Raw genomic sequence first — 13,803 nt, forward strand, 5'->3', positions numbered from 1 at the left:
GGGCGCGCGAGAGCAAGGGGCGCGGGTGCAGCAAGAGGGACGCAGCCAGGACACCCGGGATTGGGACAGCGTGGTCCTCTGCCCCAGATGGCGCGCTGTGGGGTCCTAGACTCAGAAGGAGGCTAAGGAGCTGCAGGCAGCCTGGCGCTGGGCATGTGGGGAGGGGGGAGAGCTAGGCAGCGGGGTGCCTGGACCCCTGGGTCCGGGGGTGGAGACTGGGGTCTGGATCCCTGGGTCTGAGGGAGGAGGCCGGACTAGGGCTCTGGGCCACACACAAGGGATGGGTCCCAAGAAGTTTAATGTGAGCCTCAGTCCCACTCCCCCAGTGCTCACAAACCTCTCAGCACCTCCCAGTTCCTTTCCTCAGCCCATCCCCCACCTCGCGTCTCTGACTTTCAATCCTTTCACCCTGCCCCCTCCCTGTCCTCCACCATCCCTCCTTCTGCCCTCTCCTGGACTCAGGTCACCCACAGTCCCTGCACCTGGTGGGTGGGTGTCAGTGCTTCCCCTTGTCCCAGCATCACAGCTCCATGGTGGGGGCTCTCAGGCAGCCCTTCTGAGAGAAGAACCAGCCTCGCTGAGCGGATGTGCGCTGTACTGGGATCCGAAGCCAGTGGAAACGTCTGCCCACTTCCCAGATGGTGATACTGAGCCCTGGAGCAGTGCCGGGCTGGCTGGTTGTAGAAAAAGTGAAAATGATCCTTTGCTGCCCGGCCCCTGAGATCAGAGGCTTGGTCCACCAGCATCCCTTGAGCAGACACTCACTCCCCACAGGCGGGGCTCCCACATCCGGCCAGGGCTCCTTTCAGTGTTGTCCCCCTAGTCCCGAGTGAGATGCCCAGTCTGGCTGCGGGATGCCTCTGGCTTCCCCGAGTTTGGACACAGTGTCTTCACCAAACCTTCTTTGCACCGGGGACAGATAACGCAGGCGGCGGCGGGCAGGAGGCAGGGGCAGGGGGCTGCCCCAGGGCTGCAACCAAGCCACCGGGCGGGAGTCCCCCTCACCCCAGGGGCCCCCTCCAGTGCCCCGCTGCCTCATCAGGGCCCTGGCAGGGGTGTCCTTCGTGCCCCACGGCTTCTTGAGCTGTGAAGGGAAAGAGAAGGAGGTGAGAGGTGGCCCCTAGGGTCAGTGGGAGGGAGGAAGAAGGTGGGGGAGGAGAGGGAGGAGGGGATGAATGGAGGGGAGTGGAGGTGATGGCTTTCCACCTAGAAAGGAACCAGAAGTAGCTGGCACCTGCCCAGAGGAGCAAATATTTATCTAGGGAGGTGCTGCTGGCTGAGGGGGTGGGGACCAGGCGGAGGCGAGGACCTTGCCCCTGCCAGGCCCCCTTCATTGACTGAGGGGAGGAGATTCCGGGAATCTCACCCTCCCCTCCCACTTAGCAGAATGAGAAACTGAGGCTGAGGGGGCTACAGCTCCCAAAGGGACTGCACCCCGGACCACCTGATGCTGGCAAATCCACCTGTCTCCCCCACACAGCTCTTACTCCCCCAACACCCCACTTCACAGCAGAAGAAACTAAGGGTCACAGAGAAATGGTCACCTCTCCACTGGACTGGAGTGGCGCAGCTGGAGCCCCACTGTCTAAGCACCTGGGGGCTGGGGAATGCCTCTGAGCTCCCTTGATTCTCTCCCTCCTCCCAACATCCATGTGAAAACCCCAGGAGGGAGGCAGCCAGTGCTGAATTCCAGTCCCTCTCTGGAGCCTTGGTTTCCCCATCTGGGAAATGGGGATTAAATTTAATCCACTCCATCAATATGCTTGATGTGGGACCTAGTATGTGGCAAATGCCTGAAAAAGGGTGGTTTTTCCAACCTGGAACCAGCTACTTAACCTCTCTGAGCCTTGGCTTTGCCATCTAAAAATGGGTGTGATGAGCCAGGCGTGGTGGTGCACACCTGTAATCCCAGCACTCTGAAGGCTGAGGCAGAAGGATCGGAAGTTGCAGGCCAGCCTGGGCTGCATAGCACGACCCTGTCTCAAAAATAAAATAAATAAATAGGCCGAGTACAATGGTTCATGCCTATAATCCCGCTACTCCAAGGGTGGAGGTAGGAGGATCAGGGTCTGAGGCTGGCTTGGGCAAAAGTACAAGACCCTATCTCAAAAAAAACAAACAAACAAACAAAAAAAAACGCAAAAGGACTAGGGGCTGTGGCTCAGGTGGTAGAGCGCCTGCCTAGCCAACATGAGGCCCTGAGTTCAAACCCCAGTGTCTCCAAAACATAAATAAATTTGCTGGAATGATGTTATTATTTTTCATTCATCTTCATGGGCTAGTCCTCCCGTGCAAGCTGAGCATGAGGCCCACTGTTCAGTCCCTTTTGTAGATAGGGACACAGAGGCTCAGAGAAACCATCTACTATGTCAGGATTCAAACTCAGGGCTCAGGGTTTCTGCCCTGTGTCTCCCAGGGCTTGCTGCCTAGCACATAGTAGGGGACAGGAAACAGACTGTGTAGCTGTGATGACTTTGCTTTCCTGACCTTCCCAGGCACACAGTAGGACATCAGGACACACTTTCTGCTGTGGGGTTTAGGGCTTCTGCCTCCTCCCTCTTTTGGGCACAGCCCCCAGGTCTCACCTCGTTGTCACCGTCACTGGAGCCTGACAACTGGGACAGGCGACTGAGGTCCCACAAGGAGCGGCTGGGCCGGGTTGGGGGGCCACTGGCAGTCCGGGCATGCTGAATGCTCCTGAGGATATCACTGAGTGCAGGCCCAGGGGCGGTCTGTGTCTCCCTCCTGTCCCTCTCCGAGATGCGGCAGGCAGCCAGGCGGTGGGCCAGTGGGCTGTCAGGGGGCAGCGGAGACACTGGAGCTACAGGGCAGCGGTGGGCCACGTGGTGTGGGCTGCGGGCCAGCTGCAGGTCCCCCAGGACACTGACCAGGGGGTCACGGGCAGGCGCAGGTGGGAGTGGACAGGAGGTGGCATAGAGCATCCGGAACTCTCGGCTGAAGGCGTCAGCGATTTCCCCGGTCAGCAGGGTCACCAGGCCCCGGTGCAGGCGTGCATCACTCCATGTGAAGCTGGGGGACGTGGAGGGACAGAATCAGGATCTCTATGAACCCTGGCTTCCATCCCCAGTCCTCAGTGGGGACCCAGGGCAGACCATATGACCTCAGGCAAGTCCTGCCTGAGGGGACAACAAAAGCACCTACCCTGGGAGGCTGACGTGAGAATGACATAAATTAATACACTTAGATCAGGTGTGCTAGTAGATGCCAGTAATCCCAGTTACTCTGGAGGCAGAGGTAGGAGGACCATGGTCTGAGTGCCTCTGGGCAAACGTACAAGATCCTATCTGAGAAACAAACTGATAGCAAAAGGGCTAGGGACGTGACTCAAGTGCCTGCCTAGCAACTGCAAAGCCCTGAGTTCAAACCCTGGTATATAAATGATAAATGAATGAATGAATGAATAAATAAATAATAAAACCTAGGCAGATTCACTAAGAGAAAGTGGATCAAGTTCCCTGTCCTGAGCCAGCATGAAGCCTAAGAGCTCACTCACTGTCCCTGTCCCCACCTTGGCTGTCATTTAAACTCTCCAGCATAGCTGGGCATGGTGGATCCTACCTGTAATCCCAGCTACTTGATAGGTGAAGGTCATGAGTTTGAGGCTACTTGATAAGTGAAGGTCATGAGTTTGAGGTGACTTAGGCAAAGTCAGCAGGACTCCCCCCAACCCATCTCCAAAACAAAATACAAACAAAAGGGCTCAAGTGTAGAATGCCTGCCTACCAAGTGTGAGGCTCTGGGTTCCATCCCCAGAACTGCAAAAAAAGTTAATTTTTTTGGTAGTTTGAACTCAAGCAAGCTTTGCACTTGCTAGGAAGACGCACTACCACTTGAGCCACATCCCAAGGCCTCTTTTTTTGAGATGGGGGTCTCGAGAAGTTTTTGCCCAGGTTAGCTTCCAATCACAATCCTCCTGATCTCAAGCCTCCCTGGTAGCTAGGATTACAGGCATGAGCCACTGATGCCTGACAAAAAAAATGCAGTCTCCAGCACAGACCTAGGCGCACAGGTCTCTTTTTTCCAAGCCAGAAGAGAATGAACCCAGACTCTAACTGGTTCTCAGGGAATTTGGATGCATCCGGCTCCCTTCCCAGGCCTCGATTTGCCCATCTGGAAAATGGGGTCGCTGTGGGGGGGGTGGGGACTGAAGTCAAGTCACAGCTCACAGCAGAGCAGACGAATGAGTGGCCAGCGTTGTGAGTGCCCTTAAGCATCCTTACCTTGGCGGGGTGACAGTCTCCCCTCAGGTTGTGCTACCCTCCCCCACCTATGACCTCACCCCAGAGCAGCCACAGGGAACCCTGAGGGGTCTGTGATGTCACCACATTCCATTGCACAAAGACTTGTCAAGTAGTGGCTGCTGGCCCCTCTCCACCAAGGACTCACGCCCTAGAGGGACACGGAGTATTGGTAGTCAAGAACTCTGCATGCTGATCCCTGGAGACCAGGACCAGTGACAGGAGAAGTTCCAGCTCATTCAATTCAGCACTTCCGGGAGGTCCACGAAGCCCCCGGCCTGGCTTGGGCACCGTCCACGCCGCCAGGCCACCATGGTCCTCGGCTGGCTGCTGTTTCTGGCGATGGCTACACCTCCAAGCACGACAGGTACCAAGGAGTGCATCTTCTGTGAGTTGACCGACTCTACGAAGTGCCCAGGCACCCACATGCGCTGTGGAGATGACGAGGACTGCTTCACGGGTCACGGGGTGGCCCAGGGTGTCGGTCCTGTCATCAACAAAGGCTGCGTGCACTCCACCAGCTGTGGCCGGGAGGAGCCTGTGCAGTACATGGGCCTCACCTACAGCCTCACCACTACCTGCTGCTATGGCTTCTTGTGTAACGGTGGCTCCAGCCCCTCAGAGGCCGCCACCAGCCTGGCACTCAGCTTCCTGCTGCTCCACCATTGGCTGTGACCGGCTACCTGGCTCCCGACTGCACCACTTCCTGTGCCCCTTGCCTCCATCCCCTTCCCCCATTAAATGGCCAGAGATCCCAGACCTCTGTGGCCCTGGCTTCATCCATTCAAGGGCCGTTGCTCAAGCAACCAGTTCCCACGTGACAGGTCCTCAAAGCAGGCCCCAGATGGGCAGAGTCGGCGCCCGTTTGCCAGGGCCCTGTCCCAGACAGGGTGAGTGGGGTCCATGAAAGTCCTTCAAGGGACCCTGACACCCAGCCCTGGCTAGAAACCACTGTTCTAGACCAGCTGGGCACTTCTGTGCCCCAAGGGCATCTGGCGATGTCTGGAAATTGTTTTTTTTTTTAATTTGGTGGGACTGGGGTTTGAACTCAGGGCTTCACACTTGCAAAGCAGGAGCTCTACCGCTTGAGCCACACTTCCGGCACATTTTGCTCTGGTTATTTTGGAGATGGGGGTCTTGAGAGCTATTTTCCCGGGCTGGCCTCCAACCTTCCAAACTTGATCCTCCTGATCTCAGTCTCCCAAGTTGCTAGGATTACAGGCGTGAGCCACCATGCCCAGAAAGACTTTTTTTTCTTTCTTTCTTTCTTTTTTTTTTTTTTTTTTTTTTTTTTACAGTACTGGGGTTGTTCAAACCCTCATGCTTGCTAGGCAGGTGCTCCACCACTGAGTCACTCAGCCAACCCTTTTTGCTTTTATTTTTCAGGTAGGGTTGTGCACTTTTGCCCAGGCAGCCTGGACAGTGATCCTCCTGTTTATGCCTTCCACGTCACTGGGATGACAGGCATCTGCTACCATACCCAGCCTGGAAAATGTTTTGCTGGTCATAATTACTGGGCTGGGGGTTTGCACTCCCAGCACCTGCTGAGGGGAGGCTAGGCAGCTCAGCATCTTACAGGGCACACAGTGGCCCCTGGCAAAAGTCAGTCTCTCCTCTCTTTCTGTAGAGGGGTAAACTGAGGCACAACACAGCTAGTAACTGGCAGAGCTAGGATTTGAGCCAGGCCATTTGGCCCTAGAGTCTGCTAGACCATCAAGAGTCCTAATCTTTCCACATCAGGAATCACAGGATTAAAGAGAGAAAGACCCAAAGCCACTAACTAGGCTAGCAGCAAAGACCTGACCCCAATAAGAAGTCTTTTTTTTTTTTTTTCTTTTGGGTGGGACTGGGGTTTGAACTCAGGGCTTTGCTTTGCACTTGCGAAACAGGAGCTCTACGGCTTGAGCCACACCTCCAGTCCATTTTACTCTGGTTGTTTTGGAGATGAGGTCTTGAGAACTACTTGCCTAGGTTAGCCTCCAACTATAATCCTCCAAGATCTCAGCCTCCCAAGTAGCCAGGATAACAGGTGTGAGCCACCGTAGCCTGGTACCAATAGCAAGTCTTTTGCCGCAGGACACTTCTGCAGGGAAGGGCATTTGGACCCACTTTCAGATTGGGAAAAAGAGGGTGGAAAAGGAGATACACCTGTCCCCCGGGCACGGGGAGGGACAGCGGAGTGCAGGATGCTGGGGCAGGAGTGACAGGGTGGGAGTCATACCTGTAGGACCCTGAGATGACCCTGTCTCCATCCAGAAGCACAAACTTCTCCCGCACGCTGCCGCTCACCTGCCGTCGCCAGCGGCTCTGGAAGGTACAGCCCTGCACAATGCGGATGTCCAGGTTCTGGTGGCAGAGGGGGACGGGGGGACATGTGTGCTTAGGCCACACCATGGACTTAGGCCCTTCAGGCTGGTTCTACCTGGGTGGCCCAAGACTCTATAGTAGCTGTTCCAGTGTCCCCAGAGCCACCAGTACCCAGCCTCTGGAGACTTGGGCACATTTACTCACAACCCCCCCCCCCCGCTGATCCCCCCTGACCCCCCCACAATGCCATGGCATCAGATCTCACAGAGGGAACTCTCAGCTGGCTTCTACCTCAATGACTCAGGACCCATAAAAGGGACTTTTTCTGCTGCCCCCAGAGCCAGGATCCCTCTGGCCCAGCCCGTACCTCCGTGGTCCTGGGGTTCACCCCTAGCTGTTGGGCCAGTGCCAGGAAGGCAGGCAGCTGCTGACAGTCCAGGAGCACATAGACAGGGACCCATCGGCGTGTGGCAGCGTCCACCAAGTCCGAAAGCAGGTCTGGGTCAGTGAAAATATCCATGACCACAGCCACCAGCTGGGGGGGGCGGTGCAGAGAGACAGGGTGTGGACATGCGGACAGAGTGTGGGGTTTGGGTGCAGGAGGTGGGGGGGCCTGACATCAGGGCACGGTGGGGAGGTTCTCTGCAGGCTGGGTTGGGCTTGTTAGTTTTCTTTTGCTTCCTTTTGGGTTTTGGTACTGGGAATTGAACCCAGAGCCTCACACATGCTAGGCAAATGCTCTACCACTTGAGCCACACCCCAGTCCTGTATTTCATTTTTTCTTTCTTTTTTCTTTTTTTTTTTTTTTTTTTTTGTATTTCATTTTTGAGAAAGGATCTCATTAACTTTGCTCAGGAACCTCGACCTCATGATCCTCCTGCCTCTGCTTCCCATTAGCTGGGATTATAGGCATGTACTATTATGCCCAGCTTGAGACATGTGCCTGTCCTCCATGGGATGTTTAGAGAGCAGGAGGGGACACTCCTGGCTACAATGAAAAACAGCCCTTTCTTAAGCTACCAGGCCCTGTCATCCTAAATCATATGTCTACCATGGTGAACAGCACCCCCAAACTGTGACATTACGGTGTCCAAATATCCATGCTCCAGGTTAGTGGCTGGGTGCCCTTGGAGGGCACTGTGGGTAACTGCACCTCTGGGTCTCCAGGAATAGCCTGAGTGCCAAAGACAAAATGCCTGACCTGCTAGGCCACCAAGGCGTCCTTTAGGGATGCCCAAGTGGCTGAGGGCCTGGACCTTGCAGGCAGACAAGGTAGCAACCAGACTAGCCAACCAGAGGCCTGGGTGGCTACTTTCAGGCAAAAGTTTAAAGTACCTGTGCTTCAGTTTCCCTCTCTGCACGTTAACCCATGAAAAGCACTTAACACCTAGCACTTGGTGTCTGGCAGACATCAAGACAGCTACATAGGGGACCAGGAGTGATAGTGCAGTTCTGTAATTGCAGCTATGCAGAAAGTAGAGGTAGGAGGATTGCAGTCCAAAGCTGGCCTGCAGAAAACAAATGAAAAGCAAAAGGACTGGGGAGTGGCCCGAGTGGAAGAGCCCTTGCCTTGCAAGTGTGAGGCCTTGAGTGCAAATTCCAGTACCACATTAAAAAAAATACTGCATAAAGAAAGTGCTTTCTGAAAGCTTCAGGAGAAAGATTGGGACCTTCCCTGGGGGCAGCCTGACAACTCTGGGGCTTGGCGATGGTGGGGGATGGAGTAGATGACAACTGGAGTTCAAAATTTGGTCCAAGGGTCATAGATGCTTCTCCCCTGGTCAAGGGACTCCTCAGATTGGAGGGGATGAGGATGAGGCTTGTGGACTCCTGGGGAGTCCAGAGCCATGGGTCCTGGGTGCAGGGGTGTGGACTTGCAAGTCAAGACTCAAGACAGGGGAAGGGAGGGAATGCCTGAGTCCCTGTTCTGGGAGCTGGCATACGAAGATGGCCAGGTCTGAAGGATGGACACCAGGCCCCTGGGGACCCACCTTTTTGGCAGCTTGGATTTCCCTGTGTACCAGCTCCTTGATTGGCAATTGGTCCTCGCTGGGGGGCTGGGTGTAGAGCTGTGCCCGGGTGATGCCCTTCCAGGCAGTGTCCTCTGGCCAGCCCAGTCGCAGTACCGGTGCTGGCTCTTCTGATTGTCCAGGCCAGTAGGTAAGGCTGCCTACGTCCCCATCAGTGGTGGTGTTTCCTTCCACTGCCCCATCAGGCTCCTGCTCGGTGGCTGTCCAGTCTTGGGCTGCTGCTGCCAAGCCCTTGACCTCATCCCCACTCAGGAAAGGCCGCAGCCCTTCCTGCTGTATGCAGGCTTGGAATGCCTCCGCGCCCTTGCTCAGCAGGGCTTCGAGCGCCAGCCGCTGGCCCTCGGAGTACAGGAAGGCTGGGCTGGCCTCGGTCAGCACATCTGCCCCCAATTCCACTCCTTCCAGAGCTGCCAGCTGGGAGGCTGCCATCCTGTCTGCGCAGGTGGGAGGATTGTGAGAGGCCTGGTTCCCGAGGCTTTAGCTGTCTTTGGGGGTCTGACCATCTGGGGTCACCAGACAGGCAGACTCTATGCGGCCATCTGAGGCCTCCAGGGCAGTCCTGCCAATGTCCCCACGGTTCCCTGTGGCTACCTCTGGCTCACAGTCCCAATAATCAGACTATCCAAGTGCCCAATGTCCCAGGTCTGAAGTCAACACCCTGCCCAACTGGCCATCTCTGACTTTCCCACCAACTGTCTGACAGACAACAGCTCAACACCATCTCCAATTCTGTGAGCCATCAGCTGGCCACCTCTGTTCCCCCAAATGCCAACCTCTAGCCTTCCAGCCACAAGTGCCCTAGCAGACACTTCAACAGTCCCAAATTTGTCTGGCCAATCACCCACCTGCTCTGGCCGGAATGTCTGGTTAAGTGCCAACCATTTGTAGGCAAAAGGCTGCTTGCCTGGTCCTGGCCACCCAACGGTCCCTAGCCAATGGTGCAATGGGCAGCCAGTTTGACTCTGGCTGGTGTGTCACACTCTCTCTGGCTTTCTCCCACTGTCTGGCCTGAATGATCGCCTGGTGGAGCCCCCACTTCTCTAGCCGAACTTGCCTGTCTGGGAGAGCTCCTGTCCACGCACAGGCTCACTAGCTCTCAAGGGTGACCATCCAGGACGCCCGCACCCCCCCAGACCTGCCCCCAGTCTTGGAGGAACGTACCTGAGCCCTTTGTCACTATCACTCTTCCCCAGTCTCCTCCCAACCAGGAAGCAGGCTTCCTCACCCGCCCTCCAGGCACACTACGGGGATTCCTATTACAGCCCGTGATCTTGACCGTGACCGAGCGTGCAATTCCTCAGACTGGACCCCAGCCTTGACTTCCGCCTAAATCCCATGGCACCTGCCTGAAGCACCCAACTACTTCCTGGACAGAGACCACTGTCTCAGATGCCTGCAAACCGGCCGCCCCTCCTCCCAGTTCCCACAGCACAGGTGACTGAGTTCTTCCCGATCACTCTGGGACCTAGAAAAGGTATTGGAGAAGGCCAGGTCTCCTCCCCACCCCAGTCCCTACCTCCTTCCTCCCTTCTGTCCTGGAGGACAGCACATGGAGACCTCCAGCCTTTTTATTTCTGCAGCTCTTCCGGTCTGGCCCTTGCCTCTCCAGGAGGCATCAGGCAGGGACATAGAACCCAGCCCCTTGTGCAAACACAGGGCACAGGTCCCTCACTGTATGCATGTCACATCCAGGCTCCCAGGGACTGGGGGCGGAGCCTCACCTATTTCCATGCCCCGCCCCATAGATCCTGGGAGAGGCAGGTGTGGCTAAATCCACAAGCAGGCAAAACACCTGACACCTGGGGAGGAGGTGGGGCACTGATGGTAGTGCCAGAGGGTCCAAAAGGTGCAGGGAAGCCCTCAGCTTGTGCAGGAACTGCCAGTGAACTCCACCCTCAGGGTAGAGAGGGATCTTCCTAGAAACTGGTCTTCCCCAAACTAAATGCACCCCTCAAGCCAATCTCACACCACCCTGACCCAGCCCACCCCCCATTAACACACAGAGGGCTGTGGGCTTCCAAAATCTTTAATAATGGGATAATATCCGTGGTTAGTTTTTGTAGCCTCGGCTGGCACGTCGGCCTCTGGCTCGCTCGAACTTCCGGCCCTTGGATCGGACATAGGGTCTGTGGGGAGAGGAGCAGGTGAGTGTGAAGCCAAGGTCTACAGCAGGCCCTGGCCAGCCAGTAGGTGCAGCACCACCCGCCCAGGGGGCTCAACACCCCACTGTGTGGCCGCTGTCCTGCAGTAGCTCCCATACTCACTTGGTGTGGCTGTGTGGGGTTCCTGGGGCCTTGCCAAAATGCCGGTACACCTCCCGGCCCTTGCGGGGACCTGGAAGGAAAGGATGGGTCAGGCACACAGCTGCTCTTCCTTCAACCCCACAGGGCTGAAGACAAGTGTGCAGTGTGAAATGGGCATGTGTCCCTGACCACCGAGGCCCAGCACCCACACAGCTCACACCACCCACCCATGGGATGGGAGCCACAAGGCAACTCTCACTCACCAGAGAGCAGGACGGTGCCGCGGCCCTTGGGGGAGTCCAGGGCCAGCTGGTCAAAGGTAAGAATTTTGCCCCCAGCCTTGAGGATGCGGCTGCGGGCCCGGCTGCTTACACGCAGTGCACACACCTGTTAGGGACAAGGGAGGTGGGGTTGTGGGGATCACCACCTATCACCCTGATCCAGCAGAGGCCTGGCTGGAGGGCTGTTCTTAATGCTTTATGTCTAAAACCTTCACCCCGCCCCCCATTACTGTTACACATAAGGAAATGGAGGCACACTGTCTAGAAATCACAAAGTTGACAAAAAAAAAAAATCTAGATTTGACTCCAGGCTGTTAGGCTCAAGAGCCAACATTGTCAACAGTTTATAACAGGGCCCCCCAGGTGAACTGTGATGATCCCATCTGATCCTGTGAGCCACCCAAAAGATGTGATGCTTGCTCTCCCAGCAGAGGCAGGCCCAAGGTGCCAGTACAACAGAACCAGGGTCTGCCCAGCCCACTCACCTTCAGCTTGGGCACCTCCAGAACCCGCACGTCATCGGTGACGGTCCCCACCACTACAGCTGTCTTGTTCTCCCGGCCAGGAAGCTTCATCTTGCGGATCTTGGGGAGTGGTACACATGGTAAGTGGTTTGGTGTTACAGTCCCATGCCCCTGCTTCAGGATGCCAGGACCAGGACACTGCGCCCTGTAAACCCCTCACCGTGTGCCTACTACCTCCCCACCTCACAGTGACATGGAAATGACCCCAGACACACAACTTCAGCCAAGGCTCACAGCACACAGGCTGTGACCTGCTAGGGCCTTCACAACTCACCATCCGGGAGAGGGAGAGAGGCGGCCGGTTGGTCCGACTCATGAACAACCTCTTCAGCACAACCTGGTTGAAGGTGGAGTTGGTTCGTCTGGCCAGGAACCTGTACAACTGGAAGGGACAAGAATGACTGTGGACCGCTGCTCGGCTCCCAACTTCTCAGGGAAGGACAGGTCCAGGTCCTTCTGTCCACCCCCAGTGGGCTGACACGCTACAGCTCTGGATCAGAACCAGCACAGGCAGCTGCCTGGCAGGGCCTTGGTGCCAACAGCAGAATGGAGACTCCGACAACCCTGCCCAGAGACCTCAGGCCCAACCTCACCTTCACCAACAGCCTCAGGTAGATGTCCTGGCTCTTGGGCTCCTTGCGCCTAACCTTTCGGTCCTTGTTGTGGCGGATGTCGACTCCCTGTGGTGATGAAGGAGCAACCTTTCAATTCTGAAAGCGGCCAACTATCCCCGCCTTAACACCCAATTACTATTTTTTTTTTGAGGGGTAACTTGGTTTTGAACTCAGGGCCTCATGCTTGCAGGCGCTCTGCTACTTGAGCCACTCTACCAGCCCTGTTTTGTGTTGGGTTTTTTTGAGATGGGTCTCATGAGACATTTACCCAGGCTGGCTTCAAACAACAGTCCTCCTCATCTCTGTGAGAGTAGCTAGGATTACAGGTGTGAGCCACCAGTGTCTGGCTAACAGACAACCTCAGTTCTCATTTATCCCTGCAACTGAGCAGAGACCCAGGCATGGGAGACAGCTCAAATCCCAGGTCCACTCACTAACACAAAAGCCCTCAGCACCTAAAAAACATTTCAACACAATAACCACAGTAACTTTAAAACTAAAGTTCTTTACACATTCTATCTTCCCACGAATGCTAGGACTGGGGGGGGGGGGACGCCATGGCTCTTGCCTACCCAGGCCCGGAGTTCAATCCTCAGAACAGAAAAAGTATTAAGTTCTCAAAACTGGCCCTCAATAAAAATAAATGTAAAGACATAAACAACTAGCCCCCATATCTGGATGGCCAAAAACAAGCAAACCACTAGAAACCTCTGACAATGACAAGGAACCTTTATTTAGGACACAAAGACACTACCTCAAGCATCTGCTTCAATGTAGTCCTACTAATTATTAGCACAAATAACTACCAAGGTATCGAAACTCCCATTTAGCACTTTCTGCATGGAAGACGCTGTGATGAGCACCTTCAATAAATTTATTTTTTCCCAACTCACAAAGCTGTGAGAGGGGGTTACCCTGTACCCAAAGATAAAAGACACCGGGTCACAGGCCTGGAGAGCACATCGCAGGGTGAGCAGGGAGTTCACACTCCTTTTGGGCAACAAATCCGAGTATGTGACTCTCAACTCCCCAGCACCCGAGATGCGGACGAGGGAGTGACAAGTCCCGGCACAAGCCGCAAAAGTGGTTGAAAGTAGCTACAAAGCCAGTCAACTAGGGCCGGGTCCTGGCTGTGCCATCTCTGAGCTGTGGCCCGGCTCCCATCAGCTAATGTCCCTATGCCTCAATTTGCTCATCTATTCAATGGGAACAGTAACACAAAACTATGGACAGGGCCAGAGGCTACGACTCGGCCCCGTTCCTAGACTCCGGGACCCTAGAATAGCCCCCCGCCTCAGGAGTCCCCTCTCATAGATACCGGCAGAGTCTCTGCATCCCTCCCACACGCCTGGAGTTTGAGGACCCCGAGGATGGCGGTGGATGATCACGCTAGGAGCGCCCCAAAGCACACTCACCATAATGGCGCCGCCTGCTCAGCCAGGTCCGGAAAGACAGAAGAGCGCCGGAGTGGGCGGGGAAAGCCTCCAGCGCACGGCGCGCTCGTGACGACACAACGGCGCGACGCGGCGCTCTACCACGAGCCGA

General features: G+C 55.7%; 3 protein-coding genes across 4 annotated transcripts; 1 reads left to right on the plus strand and 2 right to left on the minus strand.

Annotated features, from left to right (window-relative positions):
• Window positions 1-23: 23 nt before the first annotated feature.
• Fam83e (family with sequence similarity 83 member E) lies at window positions 24-10,537 on the minus strand. 2 transcript variants are annotated; one of them, XM_020158038.2, is made up of 5 exons: window positions 8,558-10,533; window positions 6,934-7,101; window positions 6,481-6,605; window positions 2,586-3,030; window positions 217-1,084 (listed from the first exon to the last, which is right to left on the minus strand). In XM_020158038.2, exons 1-5 carry the CDS (start codon window positions 9,023-9,025, stop codon window positions 806-808), a joined length of 1,485 nt encoding a protein of 494 aa, XP_020013627.1. In that variant the 5' UTR covers window positions 9,026-10,533; the 3' UTR covers window positions 217-805. The 2 variants fall into 2 exon arrangements, with proteins under 2 accessions (XP_073914001.1, XP_020013627.1); XM_074057900.1 differs by lacking the exon at window positions 6,934-7,101 and having other exon boundaries at window positions 24-1,084; window positions 8,558-10,537.
• Window positions 4,177-5,037, plus strand: Spaca4 (sperm acrosome associated 4). The gene has a single exon (XM_020158064.2). It carries the CDS (start codon window positions 4,572-4,574, stop codon window positions 4,932-4,934), a length of 363 nt encoding a protein of 120 aa, XP_020013653.1. The 5' UTR covers window positions 4,177-4,571; the 3' UTR covers window positions 4,935-5,037.
• Window positions 10,538-10,604: 67 nt separating the features above from the next.
• Rpl18 (ribosomal protein L18) lies at window positions 10,605-13,788 on the minus strand. Its single transcript, XM_020158078.2, has 7 exons — window positions 13,674-13,788; window positions 12,238-12,324; window positions 11,919-12,026; window positions 11,606-11,704; window positions 11,103-11,226; window positions 10,861-10,930; window positions 10,605-10,722 (listed from the first exon to the last, which is right to left on the minus strand). Exons 1-7 carry the CDS (start codon window positions 13,674-13,676, stop codon window positions 10,647-10,649), a joined length of 567 nt encoding a protein of 188 aa, XP_020013667.1. The 5' UTR covers window positions 13,677-13,788; the 3' UTR covers window positions 10,605-10,646.
• Between the last annotated feature and the right edge of the window lie 15 nt (window positions 13,789-13,803).

The sequence above is a fragment of the Castor canadensis genome, chromosome 16, assembly GCF_047511655.1.
Source record: "Castor canadensis chromosome 16, mCasCan1.hap1v2, whole genome shotgun sequence".
Taxonomy (NCBI): Eukaryota; Metazoa; Chordata; class Mammalia; order Rodentia; family Castoridae; genus Castor; species Castor canadensis.